General features: G+C 39.5%; 1 protein-coding gene across 6 annotated transcripts; it reads right to left on the reverse strand.

Annotated features, from left to right (window-relative positions):
* On the reverse strand, window positions 1-24,855 carry cngb1a (cyclic nucleotide gated channel subunit beta 1a). 6 transcript variants are annotated; one of them, XM_053854586.1, is made up of 40 exons: window positions 24,463-24,854; window positions 23,916-24,373; window positions 23,084-23,198; window positions 22,194-22,233; window positions 22,069-22,120; window positions 21,243-21,342; window positions 21,146-21,165; window positions 21,052-21,066; window positions 20,635-20,725; window positions 20,536-20,560; window positions 20,376-20,454; window positions 20,188-20,300; window positions 19,649-19,676; window positions 19,547-19,576; window positions 17,958-18,018; window positions 17,863-17,890; window positions 16,346-16,428; window positions 15,315-15,412; window positions 14,818-14,955; window positions 14,496-14,537; window positions 13,707-13,802; window positions 13,355-13,547; window positions 12,767-12,797; window positions 10,607-10,715; window positions 10,289-10,378; window positions 10,075-10,223; window positions 9,794-10,006; window positions 8,295-8,503; window positions 8,172-8,222; window positions 7,188-7,274; window positions 7,050-7,114; window positions 6,768-6,890; window positions 6,536-6,677; window positions 6,203-6,362; window positions 4,685-4,782; window positions 4,514-4,597; window positions 4,307-4,425; window positions 3,697-3,843; window positions 1,499-1,688; window positions 1-1,099 (listed from the first exon to the last, which is right to left on the reverse strand). In XM_053854586.1, the coding sequence occupies exons 3-40, from the start codon at window positions 23,195-23,197 to the stop codon at window positions 893-895; spliced, it is 3,720 nt and encodes a 1,239-aa protein (XP_053710561.1). In that variant the 5' UTR covers window position 23,198; window positions 23,916-24,373; window positions 24,463-24,854; the 3' UTR covers window positions 1-892. The 6 variants fall into 6 exon arrangements, with proteins under 6 accessions (XP_053710561.1, XP_053710558.1, XP_053710559.1 ...); XM_053854583.1 differs by having other exon boundaries at window positions 6,536-6,890; window positions 24,463-24,855; XM_053854584.1 differs by lacking the exon at window positions 21,052-21,066 and having other exon boundaries at window positions 6,536-6,890; window positions 24,463-24,855.

Raw genomic sequence — 24,855 nt, forward strand, 5'->3', positions numbered from 1 at the left:
AGCAGTCGAAGACCATTTATATCACTTGTTCTTCTCTAATGCATCATAAATGACAAACCATATGACATATATAGCTATTATATAACATGGCTCATTGTCAATCTTCTTGCATTACTCATTAATGAAAAGAAGCATTATATGATAGCATTGTTTACATTACTGTCTTAGATAATAACAAATGTCATGTAAATTGTAACAAATGTATCTATTACCACCAAAAACAAAACAAATCTTGGCATGTAATTCACATTATAGCGATTCCCCTGTCACACTGTTCCGCAACTCCAATGATCCAAACTCCCCTGACTTCTGTTCCAGTCATGAAGCAGGTCAAGAGGAATATCACATTTTTGCACATGATATACAACAGAAATAACTATGAACATCTTACTAACAGGTGGGAATGCAGGACGGCATTTTTTTGAAGGTGTTTCTCATCTTTCCATGAGCAAACCTTCTTCCCATGGGAGCTACTTAAGTCCAGACTAGGCTTCAGCAAACAACTGGCTTGTTTAATCATCAGAGCATTGGAGCATGTTGGAAAATGAAACTTTTGGGAAACAGCGCTTACATAGATGTTGCGAAAGGCATTGTGAAAGCTGCAGCAGAGAAACAAACAGACGGCTTATACCTTCATGGTTTGACATGCTACGTTAGCTAAGTGTAAACAAAGATGGTGCACAAATCCTGAAGACACTGTAGAGGCAGCGCATGTACACGTTGTATAGTCGCCGTGCTTAGTAAAACACACACACCACACTACAGTAAACAGTTTGTGGCAACAAGAGTTGGAGCCCCTCTGTCGAGTACTGTTCACAAATTCTCAACAAGTTCTGATGCCTTTTATCCTCCAAGGATAGAAACTTCCCCCTATATTACTCTTCTGCCACCCTTATTTGTCTTCATCTTGTTGGTCGCCGGTAGCAACTTCCACACTGAGAAGCTCCTCTCCTTCTATCCGCGGTGTCATCCTGATGATCAGAGAACTGTCAGCAGTCTCTGCCACAGTGTCGTCGTCGTCATGAGGAAGTGTGTGTGGGATTGGTGACCGTCGGTGCATGGGAGGGGGAGGAGGAATTGGAGAGACAGAGTCTGAACCCTGTCAGGAACAACAAGGCAGAACAGAATTTAAATATACACTACTACACTACTGACTAGTCATCAAAATGTTTGTGTGTCTATTTCAAACTGTCACATCTGTATGCTCATTTTCAGGTCTACTACTACAGCAGAGTTTTCCTGCAGTTCTCATGATCATCTGCTTACGCCATCAGCAAAATAAAACAAAGAATTCCAGAGAAAGTCACCACCAGGACTTTGAAATCAACTACTAAACAAATTACCACAAGCTCAGGCAACAATCGTTTGAACCCGGGGCTCAAGTTTCATTCTTTCTGATGTGATGGACACTGGATCCTCAAAATGGACCCCAACAATCATAGCTTCAATTTTTTTTTCACATTTTCACCGGTGGAATAAACCAGCAATATTGTCATACCTCTGCTGCGACTTCAGACGGTTTGTAGGCTTTCTTCAGTTTAGCAAACGTTCCCGCCATCCCTGCTTGCTCCGTCACTTTCAGTGCAGCCTTGAACATTTGAGGAGTGTCTGGTCGGGCAGGAATGACCTGCACTGCCTCCTTGCCTCCTTCCTTTTCATCTGGCTTCTTGTCCTTGGTCAGCATTTTCCTGAGAACACAAAGGCCAACAATTGGGACTCCGATGTCACAGCCACGGTGAGCGAAGCGTCATACCAGCATACGCAGCATATCCATCCACCCTGCTGCTGCACCATGTCCTGACTGAGGTGCAGGAGGGTCACCTGCTCACTGATTTGACCCGGTTCCCTCACCGTCTGCACCAGGAAGCAGAACGGCCGGGCAGATTACAGTCTAATCCGGTGAGCTCAGACGACGAGAAGCCACTGACGTTCACATGGTGATGGTGTCAATCTAAGAAGCTGACCAACCAGACGAGAGCTATTTAATCGATCCAATAGTTTAGCGCCCATTTGAGGGCTTTTAAGTGACCCAAATACATTTTTCTGTTCGTCAGTTCCTGCATGGCTCGTCTAAACAATGAATATAATTTTATTTCACTTTTGATATGCAACTACAGAACATTGAAGTTAAGCAGTGATTCATTGATATAACTTTACCTTAACTCATTTGTATATGGGTATTATTCTAAGCTAAGTGGCTTATTCATTAGTGGTAGCTTGCCAAGGGATCAATTGCACACTGGTGCCTGACATCATCTTAAAATTCAATGATGACTTGTCAAGTAGATGCCCATCAAACATTTGATCTTTGCTGCTCTTGTTTAATAAATCAGGTCAGGTGGGTGCTGTTGCAAAACAGTCCAGTCATGTCCATAGTTCAGTTTAATAAAGGTGAGTGACAAGTCTGATCCATGGGGTGACAGCTACGTCTCTAGAGACTTTCATGTGATTGTTTTCTTTTATTTTCTTTATTTTTTCTTTTCTTTTCCTTTTTTCAGCATTTAAACAAAATCTAAGAAGTAATTTAAAACTTTGAAACTGAATACAATGATTCATGTTTATTTTTCCAGTATTTATTTCTAATTTAAAATTGGAGAAAATTTTAAGGTAACTTGTATCATGTTTCAAATCAAGCATTCATTGAAGAAGAAAATAAATAAATAAAATAAAAACCTAATTCAAAACTTCCGAAATGTGAGCAGGGGATATGCATTTATAAATCATATTAATTTGTTTACCACGTCCAGAAAACAATCACTTGAAAGTAGCTGTCAAATCTCTAAGGATACAGTGGTACCTCGGTTTTCGAACATCCCAGACTTCAAACAAATCGGAATTCGAACAAAAATTTCGAGATTTTTTTGCTTCGGATTTTGAACAAAAATCCAGAACTCGAACACCCCCAAAAAATGCCGGAAAAAACAAAACGTGCGCGGACTGATCAGCTGACCCACGACGCACTTTGTTATTGTGTATAACGCAGCCTCTGTATGCAGACGTGTCCCGTTAGCTCCATTTACTGACTGTTTCTTCTTCATATTGAGGTGTAAAACCTTTCCTGTCACAGGGGAGGTGCTCGCTCTCCACACCTCCGAGGCTGGAGTGCTCACTCCAGGGTTTGATGTCCTGTTGTGGGCTGGAGCTCAGACAGGGATGAGGCGAGTCTCGGACAGAGTGTGACTTGGTTTATGACTTTGTCACAGCCAAACTGCACAGAAGCGCACATTCAGAGCTGGACACGCACCGGGCACCTCTTCACTTCTGGAGAGACGTCACTCACTCAGCAACCCCTCCCACATGCAGCGGCCACACACATAGAGGAACAGCGCATCTGCAGCAGACACTCTACATTCACTCCTACAAAAGACTATTTTAAGGCTTGGAACGCATTATTTCTTTTTCCATTCATTGTAATGGGAAAAATCGATTCAGATTTCGAACAAATCGCTTCTCAAACGGCCGTCTGGAACGGACTGTGGTCGAGAACCGAGGTACCACTGTAGATAGATAGATAGATAGATAGACAGATAGATAGATAGATAGATAGATAGATAGACAGACAGACAGACAGATAGATAGATAGATAGATAGATAGATAGATAGATAGATAGATAGATAGATAGATAGATAGATAGATAGATAGATAGATAGATAGATAGATTTTAAGACAAATTCAGTCAGTTGGCGTTCTCTTACTTGGCTTTCTTCCGTAGTAGTTTCTGAGACTCGGGATAGTGCACCAGGATCTCTGCCAGGTCTTTCTTATCCAAGATGAACAGGTTTGCGAATCCGTGAGCCTTCACATTGGCCGTTCGTCGGTTTCCTCCTCCACCCGCTAGTAAACTGGCAAGTCAAAGAAATCACACTCCAACATCACCAAATGTCAACATATCCAACACTCCAGAACTCACTCAACAGGACAATTCACTTCTCATTATATTCCAACCTTCTGTCATACAGTATATTCCTCCCATTAAAATGACACAACATGACACAAAATCTCACTCAATCTCACTCATATCATAAGTTAAATTTTAGAACCCTAAATGATGGATTTCTTCTCTCTTTTGATTAATTTTTTATTGTTTAATATTTTTTTTTGTTTTGTCAAAGCATTTCTTCACCTTACTGTGTTGTACTTTAATATACCCTCATTTACATTTTCTAAGTTACAGAGCACTGTCTCTGTTTTTCCTGTTTACTTTGTCAATATCCATCTTCCCCTCACACACCTCTTCTTCTGTTTAGTTATTTACTTACACACTAAGTACTTTTAATCTCTAGGGCAGTCAGTTTCAGCTTGTACCTGATTTCTCCAAAGACAGAACCAGCTCTGATTGTTACAAAGACAGTCTGTAGGTCTGGACCACCAACCACCTGGACCTCTCCTTGTTTGATGATGTACATCTCTCTTCCGATCTCTCCCTGCAGGTAACGTAAAAACAAAAAAACGACGGTCAGCATCGTCCCTCAGCAGACAATGGCCAGTGTGTTCGTGTGTGTTTTTGTGAACCTTTTTGCACACAAAGTCCCCAGGCAAGTAAACAACAGATTTCAAGCGAGTCAGCATGTCAAACACCATTTGTCTGTCGCAGCCCTGCCACACACCAGCACATGAGTTAAACAGTACTGTTTGTTAGTTGAGGTTTTACTCTTGCAAAATGTTTTCCTCTTGTTTTCTGACCTGAAAGAGGGCGACTTTACTAACGATGGCGTAGTTGACATCCACAGCAATGTCCAGTCTCATCTTTGCAGGAAGTTGGACCAAGAGCTCTTGTTCATCTGTGGGGATATTACTGTGCTTACTGATTTTGCCAACAAAAAAATGTAAGATATATGGCTTAGTTACTTAACCAAGCATAACCAAGCATATATATATCTATATATATATATATATATATATATATATATATATATATATATATATATATAGATAGATAGATAGATAGATAGATAGATAGATAGATATATATATATATATAGATAGATAGATAGATAGATAGATATATAGATATAGCTAATATATAGATAGATAGATAGATATAGCTAATATAGCTAGTATAATCCACAATACTTATCACCAATGTTTGACAGCGAATGGTCATACCCATAGTGACAAACAATTATTCAACAAAAGTACTAATCAACTACTCAACATTAAGATACTATAAGAACAAAACAATATCACGTCTAAAGTATCTAACAATAACAACTTAAAGTCTTATTTCTACCACCATTCAATCACTCCCATGATCTTTTGCAAAGTTCATTAAGTAGTATAGTTCAAGCTAATTTTGTTAAGTATCATTCAGTGTGCTACTTTTAAGTATTTCAAATGTAGTGTTTGGAAAGTAAACTTCAAGTATACGGCCTCAGTTTCAGTAGAAAATAGGTACTGCATACTCATAGTACGGTACACTTGAATAAACTTCTTTTTAATAAGTGGAGTACAGCAACATGAAGCCACACAGTAGTCTAACAAAGTCAAAAAGATACTGTTTCCCGTATCGATCATTGATACGTTTGAGTGAAAAAAGGGGGAACAACATCCATGCAGTGAAGTACAGTGAGGCTTGTTCAGCTGATGGAGGACTGGTGCACTTCACCAAAATAGGCAAGAAATGAGAACAGAATCCGTGGAAACGTTGAAGCAAAATCTGAGGTAGGATGTTGAAGTAAATCAATCAAACAGATGGTAGTGATGTGCGAATCGATCAGGAAATATCGATACCTCCGATACCGGATCTTGATTCTCTAAAATCGATTCTCAAACCAAAGTATCACTACTTTCGATACTTAAGTATTTTGAGTTAATTTATGTTCTTAACAGGAACACGAAGAAAAGCAATTGACATTTTTAGTTACTGGACTCTTCTATGGCAATATGCTCAGGCTTTTTTTTTTTTTTTTTAATTTCTGATTGTAATTACTTCCACAGGTGCAACAGAAGCGTTTCTAAGTCCTTCTTGATTATTTCACGGTGTCTGTCTTCCTCAGTAACAATGCTTTCCTGACCTACAATGTTCACATTGTGACCTACAAATATTCCCCCCTCCTTCCATCACTCTGCACTGTGCACATTCCACCCAAACAGAGGTATTTTGATGAACCCTGGGAAACACTGTGGGAATACTCATGTCCTGATTAAAAATGTGATCCTCAGACAGGAAATGAAAACAAATACCAGAGTGCTGTTTCGTACCCAGCATGCCTTGGCTCTTCCACGTGTAGTCATACCAGGTCTTGATCCTGTTCTGGACCTCTCGGGGGATGTTGTAGGAGTTCATGTATTTGACTGTGCTGTCCATGCAGGCCCGGTAGTAGCTCTCACCGGCCGTTGCTGCGCCGACCACGTCTCTCATCTGAGACCGAGAGAAACAAGCCCACCACTCAGATCTTCATATCATCAGACAATACTGCTCTATTGCTGTATGCGTGAAAAAAATCTTTATCATTTGAATTAAGCAAAAAGTCATTGCATGTTATTGGGCTTTTCATTTGGTTAGGCTGCGTAACATGTCAGAAAATCACGGACCTGACCGATCATGATGGAGAAAGCAAAGACTCCCACAAAGTAGTTGATGAGCTGAAAACAGATCTCAAAGACAGTTGTGGGGTCTGGCAGTCCGCCAATGGTGATGAGGGTTTTTACTGCAAAGTAGTAGCAGCGTATATACCTGCATGGAAAATGTGAACCATTTTGTGAGGTTGCAAACATGATTAAGCATCTGGAGGAAAGGTTGTTTGCATGCATGAGGGACCCGTACGCGTTTCCTTGTCCATTGTAGACCCACTTGGTGGAGCCCAGTCCCTCATAGTCGGAGCCCCAGTAGAACAGACAGGCGTTGATGTGCAGGGAGTAAAGAAGGTAGCTAGATGTGCGGATCACCCTGCGGGTCACAATCACAAATGACTTCACAGTTTCTGGGAGCCTCTGTCAACTGTCCTATTTTCTCCTCCTGGTGCGCCTCAAAGTGTGCAACTTAAGCTTGAGGTTTAGCGTCAACACGAGAGCATTTGTGAAACACTTGATCAAAGAATGAACCAACCTGTAAATGTAGGCTTTCTTCATCACGGCCTCCATCCTGTCGTTAAATTCAAAGAAAACCATGTACTGAAGGTCAAGAGAAACAGTATTAATTTAGACCTTTATCAGGCACTGTCTGCTAATGGTGACACTTGCTGACCTTCAGCAGGCGAGGGAATCTCAGCAGAGAGTTCACCCCTGTGAAGTAATAGAAAACTTCCATGGGGAAAAGGCTGATGACGTCCATCTGTCAATGACACAGAGGACTGCCATTACAGTGGATTATACCTTCTTGGAGGACCAAACATCATCAATAAAATAAAGATAATATGTATTGTTTTCAATAATTATAATAATTACAATTTCATAATTGTTGTTAGTATTATTATTTGGGAAAAATGAAATCATTTTATCAACAGGACAAATATTAACAAGTAGGCATGAATGACTTGGGTGATATAAAAAAAAACAGGCTATTTACCTAAAACTATTTAAAATAAAAAATCAGTTTTAAATTATTACAATCACAATGATTATAATTCTCATTATTATTATGACAATAAGTTCGTTAATTTTTTACATTAATTTATGTATTATCATTATAATATAGTCAGGAATTTCATTCGAAGCTTGCAACGTGTACACCAAATAACAGTGTCTACATCATATTTTGTAGTAGTAACTTTGAAAAAACAAAAATATGAGTCTAGTAGTAGCTGTGCTACTAGTAATAACAACAACAGCAATAATAATAATAATAATAATAATATTATTTCGGGAAAATGAATTGATTGATTTTATCAACAAGACAAATATAAGAAGGCATCACAATGTATTTAAAAATGACTTATGTGATAAATATTTTTAAAATCAGGTTATTTACCTTTCTGAAGAAAAACTATTTAAAATAAAAACTATTTAAAATAAAAAATATGTTGATGTATGTATTTTTATTTGCATATATACTCAGGAATTTCATTCATTCATTCAACATGTACACCAAATAATCATGTCTATTTTATAGCACTAACTTTGAAAAAATTAGAAAAGAAAGAAATATTAAAATGTCATTAGAAAAGTTGTCTTACAGGACCGGGGGCTGAAGATTAACCACTTTCATGGAAAACATTATCAGATTTCTTACCTTGAATCTTTCTGTTGTCATATAATTTTCCCTCATTTCCTTTTTGTCGCACTGAAAGAAAAAAATTCCAGATCACTGCATGTAATCTGCTTTGCAAATATTTGTGGACAACAGAGAACTAACAACAATGTCTCCACCGCGGACGAACTGCAGCCTGGTCTGGATGACGACCATGTCAACGATGTATATGAGGTCGCAGGTGTAGTCGACCAGCAGCCACAGGTGGATGTTTTCAGGTGTTTGGTAGGGAAAAGCCCAGCGCACTGGGATCAACCACACATTCCAGTTCCACGCAGCCACCACGAAGAACAGCCACACGACGTAGATGAAATCTGCAGGCAGAAAAGGGCAATAACTAAAGGTCAAACACAGAATTCTGACTTTGAAACGCAATATTTTCTTCAAACATTTGTAAAATTAAAAATTGTTTTGAATCATTATCGTTATCATGGTTATTTCCAAATGCATTTTCCTCCATGAGGGTGAGAGTCTCGTTCTTCCATCCCTGCCTCACGCTGCCCGTTGTAATACGCTGTACACTAGATGGGGCTGTTTAGCAACTATTTTTCCCCATGGGACATTTTTTAAGGCATGGTTATTGACTTGTAAATAGACGGCTGCAACAGCGAAATATCAGATGTATTTTGTCCTTCACGCACCACAGATCACCGAGGGAGACTATTAAAATATGAATCCAAAATCATCAGTGTCCCCCTTTGTGAAAAAAACAACAACAAACATTCAAACGGGTTTTCTATGAGAGAAAATGTAATATCATTTGTTTGAATTGATAATAGATAATTCTCATAAGGGATCTTTTTTCTTCTTTTCTATACTAACAGATATGACAAATATTTGGGGTTGTCAATAGTCTTTATTGTGAAGGAACCTTGAGCAAGTAAACTAGGGGGGATTTTTTAATATTGTATGTATGAATATTCATTGGTATTAAAATAAGCAACAAGAATTTCACAAGTAATAAAAAAAGTGTAACAGTTATGCTAGAAAAAAAACAAGTTGGTCGAACTAAAATTGTAACATATAGTGGTACTACACCAACATTTAATGACCACATTATAATACAAATATGTACTATACATACATACATTGGAGGTATAAATATGAGAAAACAAATGCTACAGTATAAGGCAAAAGAGTTGTAGATGCATATGTTTCACTTTCACTTCACTTGGGGACATGACGGCACTTATGATAGTACCAGAGGCTGGACACTGACACATTCATTCATTTCCGCTCGTATAATGTATTCTTTGAGCTCTAGGTTGGCACTGATGGCTATCACACAATCCTTGCACAAGAGGGGGTAGGACAGATATAGGTTGTCGGGAAACCAAGCAGTATATCATCTGTGAATATTGTTGTGTAGTACTGTGTACTACTGTGAGTCAGCTCTCACCACGAACTGTATTTCATAATGTACTTCAGGACGGCTCTTGTGCGCAGACGGGAGATGATGTGTCATGACGTGTCCATAAATAAAGAGGCCCACCTATAAGGGCACTTTAGAGTCAGCTACAGTGCTAACCTGCCATTTGAAATTGTTTGGATGGATGGATGTAACCCAGAAACCATTATACACTATATTAATACTTGGGTGGCACCTGTGTATGGATCAATGCTGGAGGGAAAGCGGTATTGGAAGATGACTCTTAACCATGCAGGCATCGGGGGGAGTTTGGGCAGCCCAATCTTGAGCGGGTGGCCCAGCAGTTCAAACTCCAACTCCAACCCTTCCTCTTCTGCCTCAGCAGGCGAGTCTTTCTCTTCCTCAGGTGGAGGTGGGGGAGGAGGAGCAGGAGGGGCTTTGCTGGGAGCTGATGGCCATTTAAAGTATGTTAGAATCAATGCTTCTCTTGAGTCATTTCATGTGGCTAAAACATACATGCAGAAGGACTGTCCTCTTCAGACTCATCTGGATCCAGCAGGCGCTCTTTTTTCTGTTCGGTACGACCTTGAAACAGCCTGACAAGTTCACTCAGGCGGTCCTGGATGCCCACGCTGCTGACGCTTGCTGCTGAATAAGGACGAGCCCTGTTCAATAAAGACCCACTGTTAACATTGTAGATATTATTAATATTAAAAGCAGAGCCTCTCACTCTGGACTCAGCAACTCCCCCTGGCTGGTCCATGCCTTCAGAGTGTACCTCAGGAGCTCCTTGTCACCAACAGGAAGATCTTGGACAGCACTTAGAAAGATAGATGTATTTTCCAATCAAAGGAATGACACCGTTTTCATGTTGTCAAATGGAGACGTGAAGTAGGAAACACACATCTCCGATATATCATGTTAAACTTGCTTGAACCTGTGTTGTTCTCCCTTTTGCAACAGTTGACAAAAAAAAAGAAAAACCTACGACCAGAGAACTTTTTACTGTGGCTGAGACTGACACACTACAGTTAAATTATAACCTTACCTTACTGGCACGGTCGGAGTGGACTTTGGTTCCGGGGTTGTAATGATTTGAGGAATGTTGACACCCGTTCCTTGATGCTGATCGATATCTTCAATCTTCAGGACTGGAACTGCACAAAATAACCAAAAAGGAAGTGACACAATACATAGCAAAGTTGCAAAGGAAAATCACTGACATAAATGTTAAATTCGAATAAGTCACCAAACAATAATAGCATGATATCACAGTTAGTCAACTAAACAGTAAAAACCAATAGATCATAATAAAAAAGGTGCATAGCAACAAAAGTAAAGCAGGCGTTATGAAAATTGGAAAAGAAAAAGTTTTATGTAAATTTATTGACAGTGCGAATAGTACAAATTCAATTGATAGACACAAAAATATAAAAAGAAATTCCCGGCATTTTAAATGAAACATGTAACTTGTCATTGATAATAATGACTATAATCTATAGCTCCTATCTATAGCTCCTCTCCCCGGAAAAGGACTTATTCCATGACACAATTGTGACTCACAAGAATTAATCAAATGTGACGTTCCAGGCACAGTCAAGGTCCAAATTGGGAGTCAAAACTTCCATTAAAAGAAAATTCTCTGTACTTCTGGGTCACAACTTGAAATGCATTTCAATAACAAAACTGCTTTACAGCAGTTGGACTTAATATAGTAAACCAAAGTAATGACAGATGATGGAATGAAATCACAGATGTATTTCAGGGTATTGCACCTGCATCAGATGCACAGTCTCTATATAAAAGGTTGCTACAGGAGGCTCTACTCTGAGACTAATGCTGGTGAGGATGTAGAGAGTTGGAGGTGAGGCTTGTGAAGCAAGCGGCGAGGCCTAGGTAGCAACGTCCTGTCAGTCTAGGCAGCTGTGACAGAGGCTGGGTCATCTGGCCGATCTTTGGCAGCAGCCAAGGCATGCACAGCTTGGGACGAGGAAGGTTGCTATCATGCAGCCGCTTCCTGCAGCCTTCCAGAATCTCGGCAGCATGCGGGATGCGTAACAGAAAGCTCTTAAGTGGCACGCAAATGCCTAAAACAGGGACAAAAAGAGAGCTCAATGCATCTTTAGAAACCAAGCACTCATAAGCTGTTTATACTTTTTTACTTTGGCAAGCAAGTCACAGTAGCTTGTTTCCTAGAGAGGGATAATTATAATTTTTGTCAAGGTGCTCTGGAGCAAACTGTCTTACAATGTTATAGAACCAAACCTAAACCCATCACTAGAATGTGTAGATGAGGTGTCATGAAACAGTATTGCAGGGTTGATGAAACAGTGCCCATCACTGACCCATCACTACCTAAACCCAACATATTGAATAGGGACATTAATGTTTCTTCAATCAGCAAATTATATTTTATGAAATTGCAGAAGAACTGACATAGTAGTAAGAATTTGCTACGCATAATGTAATACCGGATGATGTGAGTTCAACATTTTCTCGGCTAAAATGACAAAAACCTAACAGCAAATGTCCAGATGTCACCTGTCAGACCACCAACCCAAAAGATGGAGGGGATTCGTCTGTTGGAACATTTTGGATAGTGCCTGCTTTTAAATAAATTACTAAATGAAACCTATGCACTATATGACAACATTCTTACATACTCCAATCTAGTTGGGGCTTTGTTTTACAGTCATAGTAGATACAGTCGTCTCATGAACACAAACTTGCCAGAGACGTGCGACGGGCTCCTCAAGTAACCTGTTCCTGAGATATGGGACTCTTTACTGAGTGGAGGGATGACGTGTGGAGCTCTAATCACACTCTGGAGTTGTCTAAAAACACATCCGAATTTGGTTTGAGTCCAGCTCTCACTAGTCACTCCGGGCTTTGTGTATGAAGAGAAAGCGTCACATTCAGTTCACACCTCGTAGGGCAATGAGTAGGTTTACAAAGACACTCCCTTAAAAACAGGAGGGTCACTCCAGCGGCTGGAACTGTGCTGGAACTGTGCTGGAACTGTGCTGGGAGTGGAACTATTGAACAGCTCCTACTGTAATGCTTGCAACATAGAAATAGATAAGAGGCTTTAGCAGTAGCTATGGCTTCACATTGCCATGACAGCAGCAGTGTTACTTTAACCTGAATGGTTGTCTTACTTCCACCTGTCTATCATTATTTCAATAATCACAACCAATCCAGCTCTCACCTCCATCGTCCTCAGAAGCTTTTTCCTGGTACTGAAAAGTACAACAAGAAAATGATCAAACCACTGCGATATTTATTTAAGATTCAGAAGGTTGGTGTGTAACATAATCATTTAGTGAAGTTTGCTTTTATTATGAACTTCAAGGCAAGTGAGCACGTGTCTTTCCGGGGCTAAATAATACATATGCCATTTTGTACCGTACATTTCCCCCAGGAATACACAATTTTGGAGCATTTATTTGGAATTTGGAGAGCAGGGCGGTGAAAATCCAATTGAATTTATTCAGTGTATTCAATGTGCTCAATCACATTCTAATCATAATCTTGGTCATCTGCAAATTCATTTGGCACAATGGAACAGCCACTGGTGTTTCTCCAAGGCTCAGGTCTGTGATATTTATGATTGCTATCATAAAAGCTAAATTAAATAAATAATAGAGTAGACTAGGAGAAATACTACTAATATAAAATATTTACAATTTAAGTAATGTGGAAATTAATTATCCTCTGGCAAAATATGATATTAAAAATGCATATAAAGCAGGAATGCTGTGCACAGCCTTAAAAAGAAGACAGTCAGACGTGTCACCTGATCGAGAGGGTCACCATGAGCATCAGCAGGCTGTGATTTGGATTGTTCATTTGGTGGGCCTGGACTATCCATGTCCCTCCGCTCTGATGGAGGCTCAACATCTGTTGAAGACGGAGCAGCTTCTTCTGCGATTGGAGGACACACCAGCGTGGTTCTTGCCACAGCACCATCGCCATACTGAAGCGCAGTTCTGATGAGAAATCATGAATGACATTAGAATAGGCAGAATAACCAGCCATCTGCCACTACGGTTAGTCAGAACCAAGTCATGGCAACTACAACTGGCTCGAACTACTTGCAACAATTGAGCTATTTGTCTATTATTAGGTGTGCATGAAGTTGAGCTTACTCATCGGGATTTGTCTCCTCATCGAGAGCAACTTTACTTTCTTGAAGATCGATAATATCTGTGTTCTCCTCACTGTCTTCTTGCAGGTTTTGCAACCTGGACAGGTTTTAAACACAAGGCAAGATGGCGCACTTTGTTAGCCACACTTTGCAACGAGAAAAATGAAGAACAATCCACAGTGAGTCTATGTTCCCACATCTACATGGTGTTCTTGAATGATTCATCAGCAAAATAAAGGCTGCTATAACAGAAGATGATAGAGGAATTGCTAAATGTCATGTAAAGCAAGCAATGACTGACATCTAAAAGGCAGCATTGAGTATTTTATATCAGCGCCTGGTGCTGTGGGGATGAGACATTTGCTGAAGAATGCATAACAGAACATTTCTTAAATTTAGTGAGTTTCATTTCGCAACAAAAATGACCTCCAATTCTGGAAAGAACAGATCAGTCTTTGAATTTTATCTTTGAAACATCCCAGTGCTTGAACTGGGATGTGGAAGTAACTGAAAGTAGATCATAATTTGAAATGTATAATGTATTTAGTTAAAAGAAATGTATGTCAGATCCAGACTGCCGTCCAATGTTGAATGTTAAAAGGATCAGGTCTCTCCATAGCAGTGAAAATATCTTGAGTCAAATGTATTCATGATTCATTTCATGTCCAGAGTACAAGACCCCTTTTTGTTGAGTTCACACATCATTGTAAAATGATTGATTTTCCTAAGCCAAGGTAGAAGCACTTCAAAGAATTGTGGCAGCAGCAAGCGTCAACGTTTGGGGTCTTACTCTGGCTCATCCTCATTCTCCTCTTCCAGGATGTTAGGTAAGCTATAAAAACACACAAATGTGGACACTTTCCGACAATGAGACATTCACATACCAAGAATACAAGAAAAAAGTAGTTGCTACTGATAACCATAGGCCAGGATACAGTCTTTTTAAATTGTCTTCATAACAAATCATTGAATGGAGCTAGTTTATCTAGAAAGTTAGCTTTGAACTCATCTTTAATTTTCTCTCTAACCTGATGAGGGTGTGTTATCACCTTGTTGCCAAACGCATCTGTTCAATTGCACTTGCAGGTATGCGATAGATCAATCAGACTCACTGCTCATTCGACTCTGGGATGGCATCTATATCAATTTTCGCTGACTGTTCCGCCTCCAGTTGTCGGATGGCCTCCTCTGCTGCCTTTCGGGCTATTTCCTCTGCCACGCGGGCCGCCTCAAGACACTCCTGCTGCAACCTGTGTGGACATGGGAAATCAGTGAAGATCTCTCCGTGCACACAGATTCATTTATGTAAATGAATTTTTAACATTCCACCAATTTCATTTTTCTCATTTATCTTACCTGTTGTTTGTTTACCTAAAGCTGCTTTAGCATACAAAGCCTGTTTAACTATGGTAGTTCAAGTAGAGGGTTTAACTGAGAAGAGCAAAGCAAATCTACAATGCTACTCAGATTATTACTCATTTAAAATTAGCATTTTTTTTTTATCCATGCTGACGTCTTACTGAACTGTCACTGGCCATCATTGTCCACACTAAATTTACCAAGCACAACTATTGTAGGTGCATTCGTGTGCAAGCCAGGAAATACTGACCGCTCCTCCATGATCGCTAGAACTGCCTCGTTCGCATCTTTTTGGATGTTTTCCATCATTGGGCCCCATCGTTCCAGGCCGGTCTCTGCGCCCTCTGGCTGCAGAAACAAACCCAAAACAAACAATGTCTATCCACAAAATTGATTATATCAGAAACCTAGCTTACCCTTAACCTTAAGCTATAGCTTTCCATCGTGTTTTCTTCGATTGTTTTCGTCTGTCTGGCAAAGCTGACGAAAAACTCCACCAACACATTTGCGTGGCTACAATGGACGATATCACCCATTCCCACACAATTGTCTTGTCTTATCTATTAGTATTATTATTTGTTTATATACATGCAATTTGCATTGCAAATTCACATATATTTTTAACATCTGTTGAAGACAGTGTTAAGTAAGTTTGCACGATTAAATTGCATATTTATTTTGTTTACTCCAAAGGTATGCGCATACAAACATCACCACCTGGTGTTTGTGATCTTAGTCTCGCTACCATGATACATTAATGCCTACAATTCCCTAAACTCATTTTCTGTGCTACTTGCTAGTAGCTTTATTCAGGGTGATCACCAAACAGAACACGCTTCTCCAAACCTTATTCTTCTATGTGTTCATCATTCATTCTCTACCAGTCCTTGATGCACAGATATATACTTTTGGTGAGGCAGCCTTATTAGCATGCCTTTATGAAATTGAATCTTTTGTCAAACCTTAACTAAATTACACTTGAGAAATGCAAACACTGCCAACATCGCTTTGGCATGAAACTACTCTGCAAATATGTGAGATTTGTTAGAGTAAAAAAAGTAAAGCAAAGTACAGCAGAGGTTATGATGGCCCTGTCTTCCTTGGGTTCCTTCATATGTTTCTTCAAGTTAATGTGTCATGTGTTGCAGTGTTTTTCTGGCGCCTCTCACTCGTCAAAAAATAAATAAATAAAAATAAAAAAAACGTAGAGAGAGTAAAATAAAACTTGGTCACAAGTAATTTGTATGATTTTTGGATTAAATACTAATGAACAAAAAGTACCTTCTCTTCATTATTATGGACCTTGAACACATCCTCTTCAACGTCCTCCAGAACAAGGTCAGTATTGCTCGGCCCAGTATTAACTGCAGGAACAACCACATCCCGATATATGAAAAAGACCCTCACACAACATGGTGAATCCAAGCAGGCGAGCTCTTTGGTTGATTTGGTTCAACACAGACAAAAACAAATATCCATATTGCATATAGATATAGATCGGAATACAGACAGATATTGATAAGTGATATGTGTGGGTGGAATAAACGATGGAGTTAGAATAACGGTCAAGTGCTCACATTGTGATCATTTTGTACTATTGTCTTCACTCTTTACCTGCTCAGTGTGTGTACACATCCATTCAAAGGTCTACAATATTCTGTAACCAAGCTTGCCATGGTGTGACTACTATAGTTTCACAAGCCACTATCAACACAACATGATTTTAGATATCATTCAGAACACTGGTCTTTTGAATTGGATTTACATGTACCCAAGTTACGATGTACTTTTAGAAACACCATATTATCTGAAAATAAGACTTGATTTGTACAACACTTGCTTTTTCCCATGTAAATCATATATGAGACATAGATAACTGTGTTTTGGCTCAATATAATTTCAAAGAAAAGGCAGATGATTTTTCAATAATAATAAAAATAAGAATTAGTATTATTAATAGTATTATTTTCAGCAACTCAACATCAATAGATTTTGCATGTACAGCTTTTCATTATTCCAGTTTTTTAGATTTTTTTTTTTAAACACATCACTATCAAGTTAACATTTTAGTGACAGAAGAGAATTGCACTTAATAAAATAAATAATTAAGAAATAAAACATCAGACATTAACCAGAATGCAAAAAAGAATAAAAATATTCTTTCAAAATCCACTTTATTGTCATAATTAAAGCAAAAATACCATATGAACTTGAAAGCCACATGAAAAAGCTTAACAATTAATAAACAAGGCAATGGTTTCTACAAAAGCATGCAATGTTAAAATAGCAGGTTCTTAAGGGACTGAGTGGAATTAGACAATCAGATTGAATACTTCATGAGCTAGATGAGTTCTGGGGATTAGATATATCCAGGTGAGTGTCAGTGTGAAAGACAGCCCTGTGCTCTCCTCTTCTCTAGTTTAAGGGGCTCTGGCAGCTTTTACCCCCCTGAAACAGAAGGAGAAGAGCAGCTCAGTTAGAGTCTGTCTCACGACTGACACTCCCGCCAACCAATCGATAAATACCAACATCGATGTATTTTTCATTGAAATTATCTCGGAAACTTTATTATAATTCAAAATCACCTTTCTATTTCAGAGACAATATAAACCAAACATGTTTTGCCTCTAAAGCCGAGCCATGAGTCCTTAAAATATGAGGTTTGGTGTTGATGTCATGCGGATGGTGATGTCATTATAAGGTAAAATCATTCTCTTTTTTTCTGCACTCCAATGTGTTTTACTATGCAGTGTGATGTGTTCTGGATACTATGCAGTGTGATATTAAAGAGTACTTACTGGTCTGCACTTCACCACCCAGTGAATCCTGCAGGGACGGAGCAAATACATGATGTGATATTCAAATAATTTGTGAAAAGCAAATCTTGTCTCACCGGTTTAAGAACAGGCTGAGGCAAAAGTCGACTCATTCCGTTAACAATCCAGCCCATCATTCTGCAGAAATAACAGAAAGAAGAAAATGTGGTTCAATAAGCAATAAAAAGCACATTGTGAACAGCATGCTACACAAATAACGCGTTATTATTATTATTATTATTATTATTATTATACTTTCTTGATTTTATTGTGCTTTATTTTGTATTAGCATCATTCTGACGTGAGATAAGAAGCAACAGGATTATTTTAATGATTGGTGGCAAAGCTTGATATTGCTATATTGAACCGGGGAATTATGGATTATCCCCAATTTTCTATGGTGAAGCGGATGAATCCTTACAAGAGTACAAATATTTAAACACTGCCATTGACTGTAAACTTACAGCCAACATGGATTTGATTCCTTCACACACCAGTGCATGACTGAGAAGCGTTAATGTAGACACCTGGATGTTTCAGTCTTGTTTCTGCTGGTTTGGTTCACTCATTGAGAAAGTCAAATTAGGTTGAACTCTAGGAGCCAGAATGCCACAGTCCTCTGGTTGGAGGTACCAAAGTGTTCTTTTCTTCTTGCCCACGTTGCAATAAAGGTTTGATGTCCTGGAACATGCTAACAGCCTTTGTGCCTCACAAGGAGGTTAAAGAGAGCAGCTTAAAAGATCACCAATTGTTCCAGAATTGAATTCACTGAGGTCAGCAAGAAGCCTCCATAGCCTTCCGGCCTTATAACCTACAGACGGAAGCACATGAGGTCATGAGGTCATCCTGCTGCTGAGGGTGACGATGGATTTGGGTGATAAAGGAAAACAAGAAATTAAATAAATTTCCAATATTGCTGCTAAGTACATTTCAAACCCATGCAATATTGAACTGCATGACTGTCTTGTGAGTCACAACAAAGAATCTCTTGATCCGATCCAAACTTGGCAGAGAGCCTTCACCAGCAGTGATGGGAAAGCAGTACATTGAGCAAGCTGCATTTCTGTTCTTGGCGAAATCTAGATTGTAAAACGACAGCCAAATACAACAACTAATTTAACCTATGATTGAAAAAAAAAAAAGTTTATATAAAGCAGTAAAGGAAATTATAACAGCCTATGAAAAAATAAACGGTCTGTAGATGCATTAACAGCATATATTACGATCATGTACACGCTCCAATATGGGAGGGAATGGGTAGTAACCATGTTAGTCCGCATGATGTGCTTGTTGCATTTACCACTTGTTTCATTTCAGTAGAATACAGAAAGAACATTTGATGTTTTTCATTTAAAATAAATAAATAGATAAATTAAAATAAATCATGCTACTGGCCAAAATTTTAGTTTATACCTTGAGCAATTTAGATACTAAAAATGATCCCAAAAACAGTTGGCAGATGAAGCACAAAATACCAATGCAGTTACAGCAAATTATAGTTACGCTATGTAGCTGAACTGTGATGTAGTTTAAGTTCAACATGAGTGAACAAAGAAACTCATGACAGTTCAACTAATAAGTGAATCACATCACAAGTGCAGGCGTCTAAGAAGGTCAACAGGCGTCAAACAGAACATAAACAAAAACACAACCACGATGTTCTTACTTTGGCGGTTGCTCTGGGTCCTTGGAAGATCTGCGAGACCATAAAAACTGGTCATGCTCATGACACATCAATCAAACTGTGCCTAAATGTCTCTTAACTTACTTATCCAACTCAACTACTGGAGCCTGAACTGTTGGGAGAATAGAGAAATACAGAGGTTAGAAGCAAAAATCTGTGCATCATTCGTAGGTTATCAGGAACAAGGGGACAGTTTGGCAACCAATGGGCTTGGTGCAGCATGGTTAACCTGAATCGTGTGTCCATCAACCGGTTTTCCATCAAAAAAGTGGTTTTACAGTAGTTATGGCTTACTCTGTGTATTTCCACTCAGTTGAGGGTTCTTATGACTCCAAATGTGAGTGAGATGGTTAGTCATGGTGATGCGTAGATGAGGTGTCATGAAACAGTATTATTGGGCTGTGGAAACAGTGTCCTAATTTTTAAAGGCCACGAGATGGCGCTTTTGATTTAGAAAAGATTTCATTGTATTTGAGTTGTTCAACTGCAAACATTGTACAGCAGACAGCGCCATCTGGTGGCCTCTGAAAATCAGCACACTGTTTCATGAAACCTCATCGACTAGTCACTAGTCAACATTGACCAAGCAAGCAAGTGAAATGGTTTAATGGATAGATGGATACCTTTATTAGATACTGCAGGAGCTGATTTATCAGAGTTCTCCAACTTCGCCCGAATATGTGCGTCTGGTTGAGGAACGACCTTCTCAATACTCTGCTTTATCCAGTCAATCATCCTGCCCATACGTAGGGAGCATTTCATCATGTTTAGCATATCCTCTTTCAGACAAACATTCGCTACATATCACAACCTTGGCGGGACGGACTTGTTCTCCGGGTGGTCCTCCTTTTCCGGCTCGTCCTCCTTAACAGCAACTTGGGGTGCCGGTTCTTTAAAACACAATTTTCGAAGAGCAGTTAAAACATGGATTTTACACCGGTATTTTGCACACAGGTTTGACTGGCACTCACCTGGAGCTGTTACTATTTCGGACACCTGAAAGAGATACATTGACATGAAAATAAGAGCTTTGACAAATGAGTTAAACAACATCTAATTCATTTGTTTACTTCAGTCTCTGATGTTGGTTCTTTGTTCTTCAGCTCAGGATGTGGCATGACCTTATCCAGACTCTGCGTGATCCACGTCATCACTTTCATTCTGTGAAGAGTATCAAATTGGCTAAACTAAGCATGGAGTCTATATGGATTTTGGACAGCTTGGAAGCATTACTCTGTTATGTGTTTCCACCAGACCTCTACAGAGCAGTTTAACGGCCCTTTGCTCCCTAAACAGCCTGTTATGTAGCAGTCTACTTGCATGATTTATGCAGCACTCTATTTGGCAGCCTGATGAAGATGGTTTACAAAGAGTGGTTGTTCATTCTTCTCAGAAATCCCGCGCCACTGTTTTGGAGTCTACATGTGACATATTCAAAAGCAGCCTACTATTCCCCATCATGCTGGTTAAAGCAGTTCATTACTCACTCCTCTCCTGGATTACTGTTGTTCACAGAGTAGAGATAAAGATCAGATTAAATGCTTTACCCAAACCACACTCACAGTCACACGTGTTGTTTACCTGCTGGGTGGAGTTTCCACCTGAGGGAATAAAGAATACTCATGTAGCGCGCAGCAGCAGCAGAAACCGATGGTCAGAATGTGTTGTTGAACCTCACCTGGGTGAGCGCACCGTCTTTGCCTTGTTTAGAGGGGATGACGGGTTGTGGCATTGCGGCGCTGATCCAAGTCAGCACAGTTGATGCAGGTGTTGTAAAACTTGTAAAATAGTAAATGGGAAGGGTTGGTGTTAGGGTTAGAGAGCCTTGAACGAACCCATGGTTGTCCCACTTGCATCTGTTTCAGTTTATTGGTTTAGCTGAGGCAAAGTATGTCAAAAAAAAAAAATCTGGAAATAATATCATGCAAATGAGATTGTTATGAAATTGAAACGGTTAAAAGTCAGTCAAAATAAATAAATCATGATGTATTTTTGCTATGCTGCCCAGCCCTTTCTGGACACATTTTGAAACAGTTTCTGCAATTTGTTTCTGAAAATAGCACACCAAATTAGCTGAATGTCAGGAGCTACAGTTTTCCACAAATTATAGGGGATTTTCATGAGGACTTTCGACAAAGCACAATTGAGCTTTGGCCAAGGTTCCTTTGGTGGTGAGCCTCGGGATTTTTTCAATCAACCAAGTGTGCCGTGGCACAGAAAAGCTAGAAAAACGCTGTTCTAAGACAGTGTCTTTCTCCTTCCTCTCTTTGTGTCCACTCATAACTGACTCATCGTGGCTCCTCTCCGGACTGTTCTATAGAGCTTTCTTGTCATTGGACCTGCTGCTGTTGTGTCATGTAGGACCCCTGTGAACATTGCACTGTACGTGTCCAGCATTGAGTTCTATCCTTCACTCCGGACTCTACTTAATTCAGGTTATTCAAGTTATTCTGCTGTTACGTATGTTCAAAATTTAGCTTCCACACTTCATATTGGTGTCTTACTTTTTCTCCTCTTCCGTCCTGATTTCTTGCTTGGGCTTGTCAATTTTTGGAGCTGCCAAATAAGCATATAATTCACGATTAGATCGATTTAAAGACACAGTACACATCAAATTAATGCCACGCACCTTCTGTTTGACATTCATCTTGAAATGTTACTCTCTTCTCCTGTGAGTAGAAGAAAATGTGTCATGCAGATTTATTCACTGTTGTGTTGTTACCCCTATATATGATGTAGCTCTATTTTTAAACATGCTCAAAATGTGAAGATGAATGTGTTGGCAAATATGAGATTTAGGTTGGTTATGCAAGATGTCACCAAGACATACACAGTATGTATTAAGATAAATATTTGAGATTATACTAACAGATTTGAATGACTGAATAAAGGCTTTGATCTTCTGACCCTATCTTAAAGTAAAAGCCTTTCTTCAGCGACTGTTTGAGGAATCTACCTTTGGCAAATCTTTCATAGTAATAATAAACATATGCACATTGGAGGGAGTAACAATCTGAAAATGCCTCTTGGCTCTGCCCATTTTTCTTTATCTTCATTGGAATTCCAAGACAACACTACTGAGCTTTTGTCATCCTGCTGACTAACAAGACAGCTTGAACCATAATGCAATCCATGATACAAGGGTTATTTGCACTGCGGTTGATTTCTTATTGTTTCCCTGTTCTGTTCTCACTCATCATGCCCAGAATAAGTCCAGATAGTTGGTTGGCATTTCCTCCTCCATGTTTCTTAATAAACCTATTTATAATATATACTGATTCATAAAAACTAATGATAGGCAGATGAGGTTTCATGAAACAGTATCCTGATTTTCAGAGGCCACTAGATGGCACTGTCTGTCTGGACTTGAACAACTACTTCAATGAAACCTCACATCATTTTTTAAACCAAGAGCGTCTAGTGACGTCTGAAAATGAGGACAGTGCAATACTGTTTCATGATACCTCATTTACCCATCACTAACGCTAGTCTAAACACGAGTCGGTGGCACACAGTTACCGGCTTGGATGCAGTCGGCTGCTCAGCTGCTGGTTTCTCTTCTTTCTGCTCCTCAGCCTTTGTGGGTTGAAGATCAGGTGGCTGAGGAACCACTTTGACCACCCAGCTCAACATTCTGAAAGGTAAGAATAAGTTAAGAGGCAGAGTTCACAAACGTACATGATTTATATTTCTGTCGTTCACAGTGTTAAATAAGTCAAGTGAATAATGTTTTCATTGTTTGCATGTGTGAAATACAACTTGTTGTTATGGAGTCCACGTCAAGGCTAATGTCATTGACACGTACAAAGTGCAGCATGGTAAACAATTAGCTCTTGAGAGTGTAAATCTGACCCTTGCCTCTCCTCCCAGTGCTCTGCTTAATGGGTGTTAAGATAACGTCTGGTTTAGTGTCATCTTCAATTAAACCTGACTAATCATGACCTTAATCTGGAGTTCTGGCAATCTAACGCAGTTGCAGGGTTTATTTTCTAACTTTCACTTTCATGAATGCTGGTTCAGTCATCCAACATGTTACCATCAAGATGAGTCTCAGAGTGAAGAGGAAAAGCTAATGGAGAAAGTCAACTGAATTCACCCAGATGGGGTGAGACAACAAAACTAGAAGCAGATCAACACAGCAACATACAGAGGAAATAGAGTTCTTCCAGCAAGATATTTATATAGACAGAATATGTGCATGAGAAATATGCGCTCCCTTATTAAAAAGCTGCATACAATAAGCATAACAAGCCAATAACAAGCTATAAAGAAAAACTAGCTGCAGAACAGTTATGATAACAGGTAATGATACTTCCACACGTCTAAGTGTGAATGGTTGTGGTGGTCTCACCTGAGAGTTCAGTCAAGGTCCAGCATCCCATAGAGCTGCAGCGAAGACGCTGTGATGCTGTGCACCGGTCTGAAGACTGTGGCGGGATTACACAGGAGCTGGTCTAATGGGATTAGACGAGAAACAAGGACACGGCGGAAGTTTGAATTATATTGAAGTATATATTGAAATCTACAACTGTGTTTTTTTTTCAGTTTCAGTTGCATCATTGCCATTGAATCACTCCATGGATGTAGATGGAGATGGAGAGTGTGTGCGTATAAACGAAGGGTGCCAATGAGGATATATTCCTCTGTTTCTAAAAACAGGGGCCAAAACAGGGCTTCAGAAGTGCAGGTTTTCATTGGAAGTAACTAGGAAAGACAAGATTATAAACAAGTGCTGCTCATGTGGACAAGATTGGAGGCAAAGTTAAGGAGACCAGTGTCACGGAAGCCTGAAGGACTGGACCCAAATGCCTGTAGTGAATAGAAACAGGGAGACATGGACAACATGTTTACAATTACCAATGTTTATTAACAACATTACTAACACAACAAATACAGACCAGAAGGAGGAACCAAGGGCGTCACAAACCGGGAGAGAATATCTGTACGAACCAAGTAGAAAAACCTGAAATGAACAGGGAAGATAGCTTGTTAGCTTGCCAACAAAAAGCTCGAGCACCAGAGAACACAAGGAGAGCAAGAGAAGTCAGCTGTCCAAGTGTGGGAGCATGGACGATCTGACACCACAGCCTGGAAGCAGGACGATTCTGAAGGCTCACAGGTGCAGTGATTAGGTGATTGGTTCCAACTGGGTGTGAACGCAAACACTAGAAAGACAAACAACAAAAACAAACAAACAAAATTACAGCATACACACAACGGACCATAACAGCCAGACACATGGAGTGAAAACACAGGGAACGTGATGGATGAAGAATGGAGGCACTAAGAAG

Source organism: Synchiropus splendidus, chromosome 1 (assembly GCF_027744825.2).
Source record: "Synchiropus splendidus isolate RoL2022-P1 chromosome 1, RoL_Sspl_1.0, whole genome shotgun sequence".
Taxonomy (NCBI): domain Eukaryota; kingdom Metazoa; phylum Chordata; class Actinopteri; order Syngnathiformes; family Callionymidae; genus Synchiropus; species Synchiropus splendidus.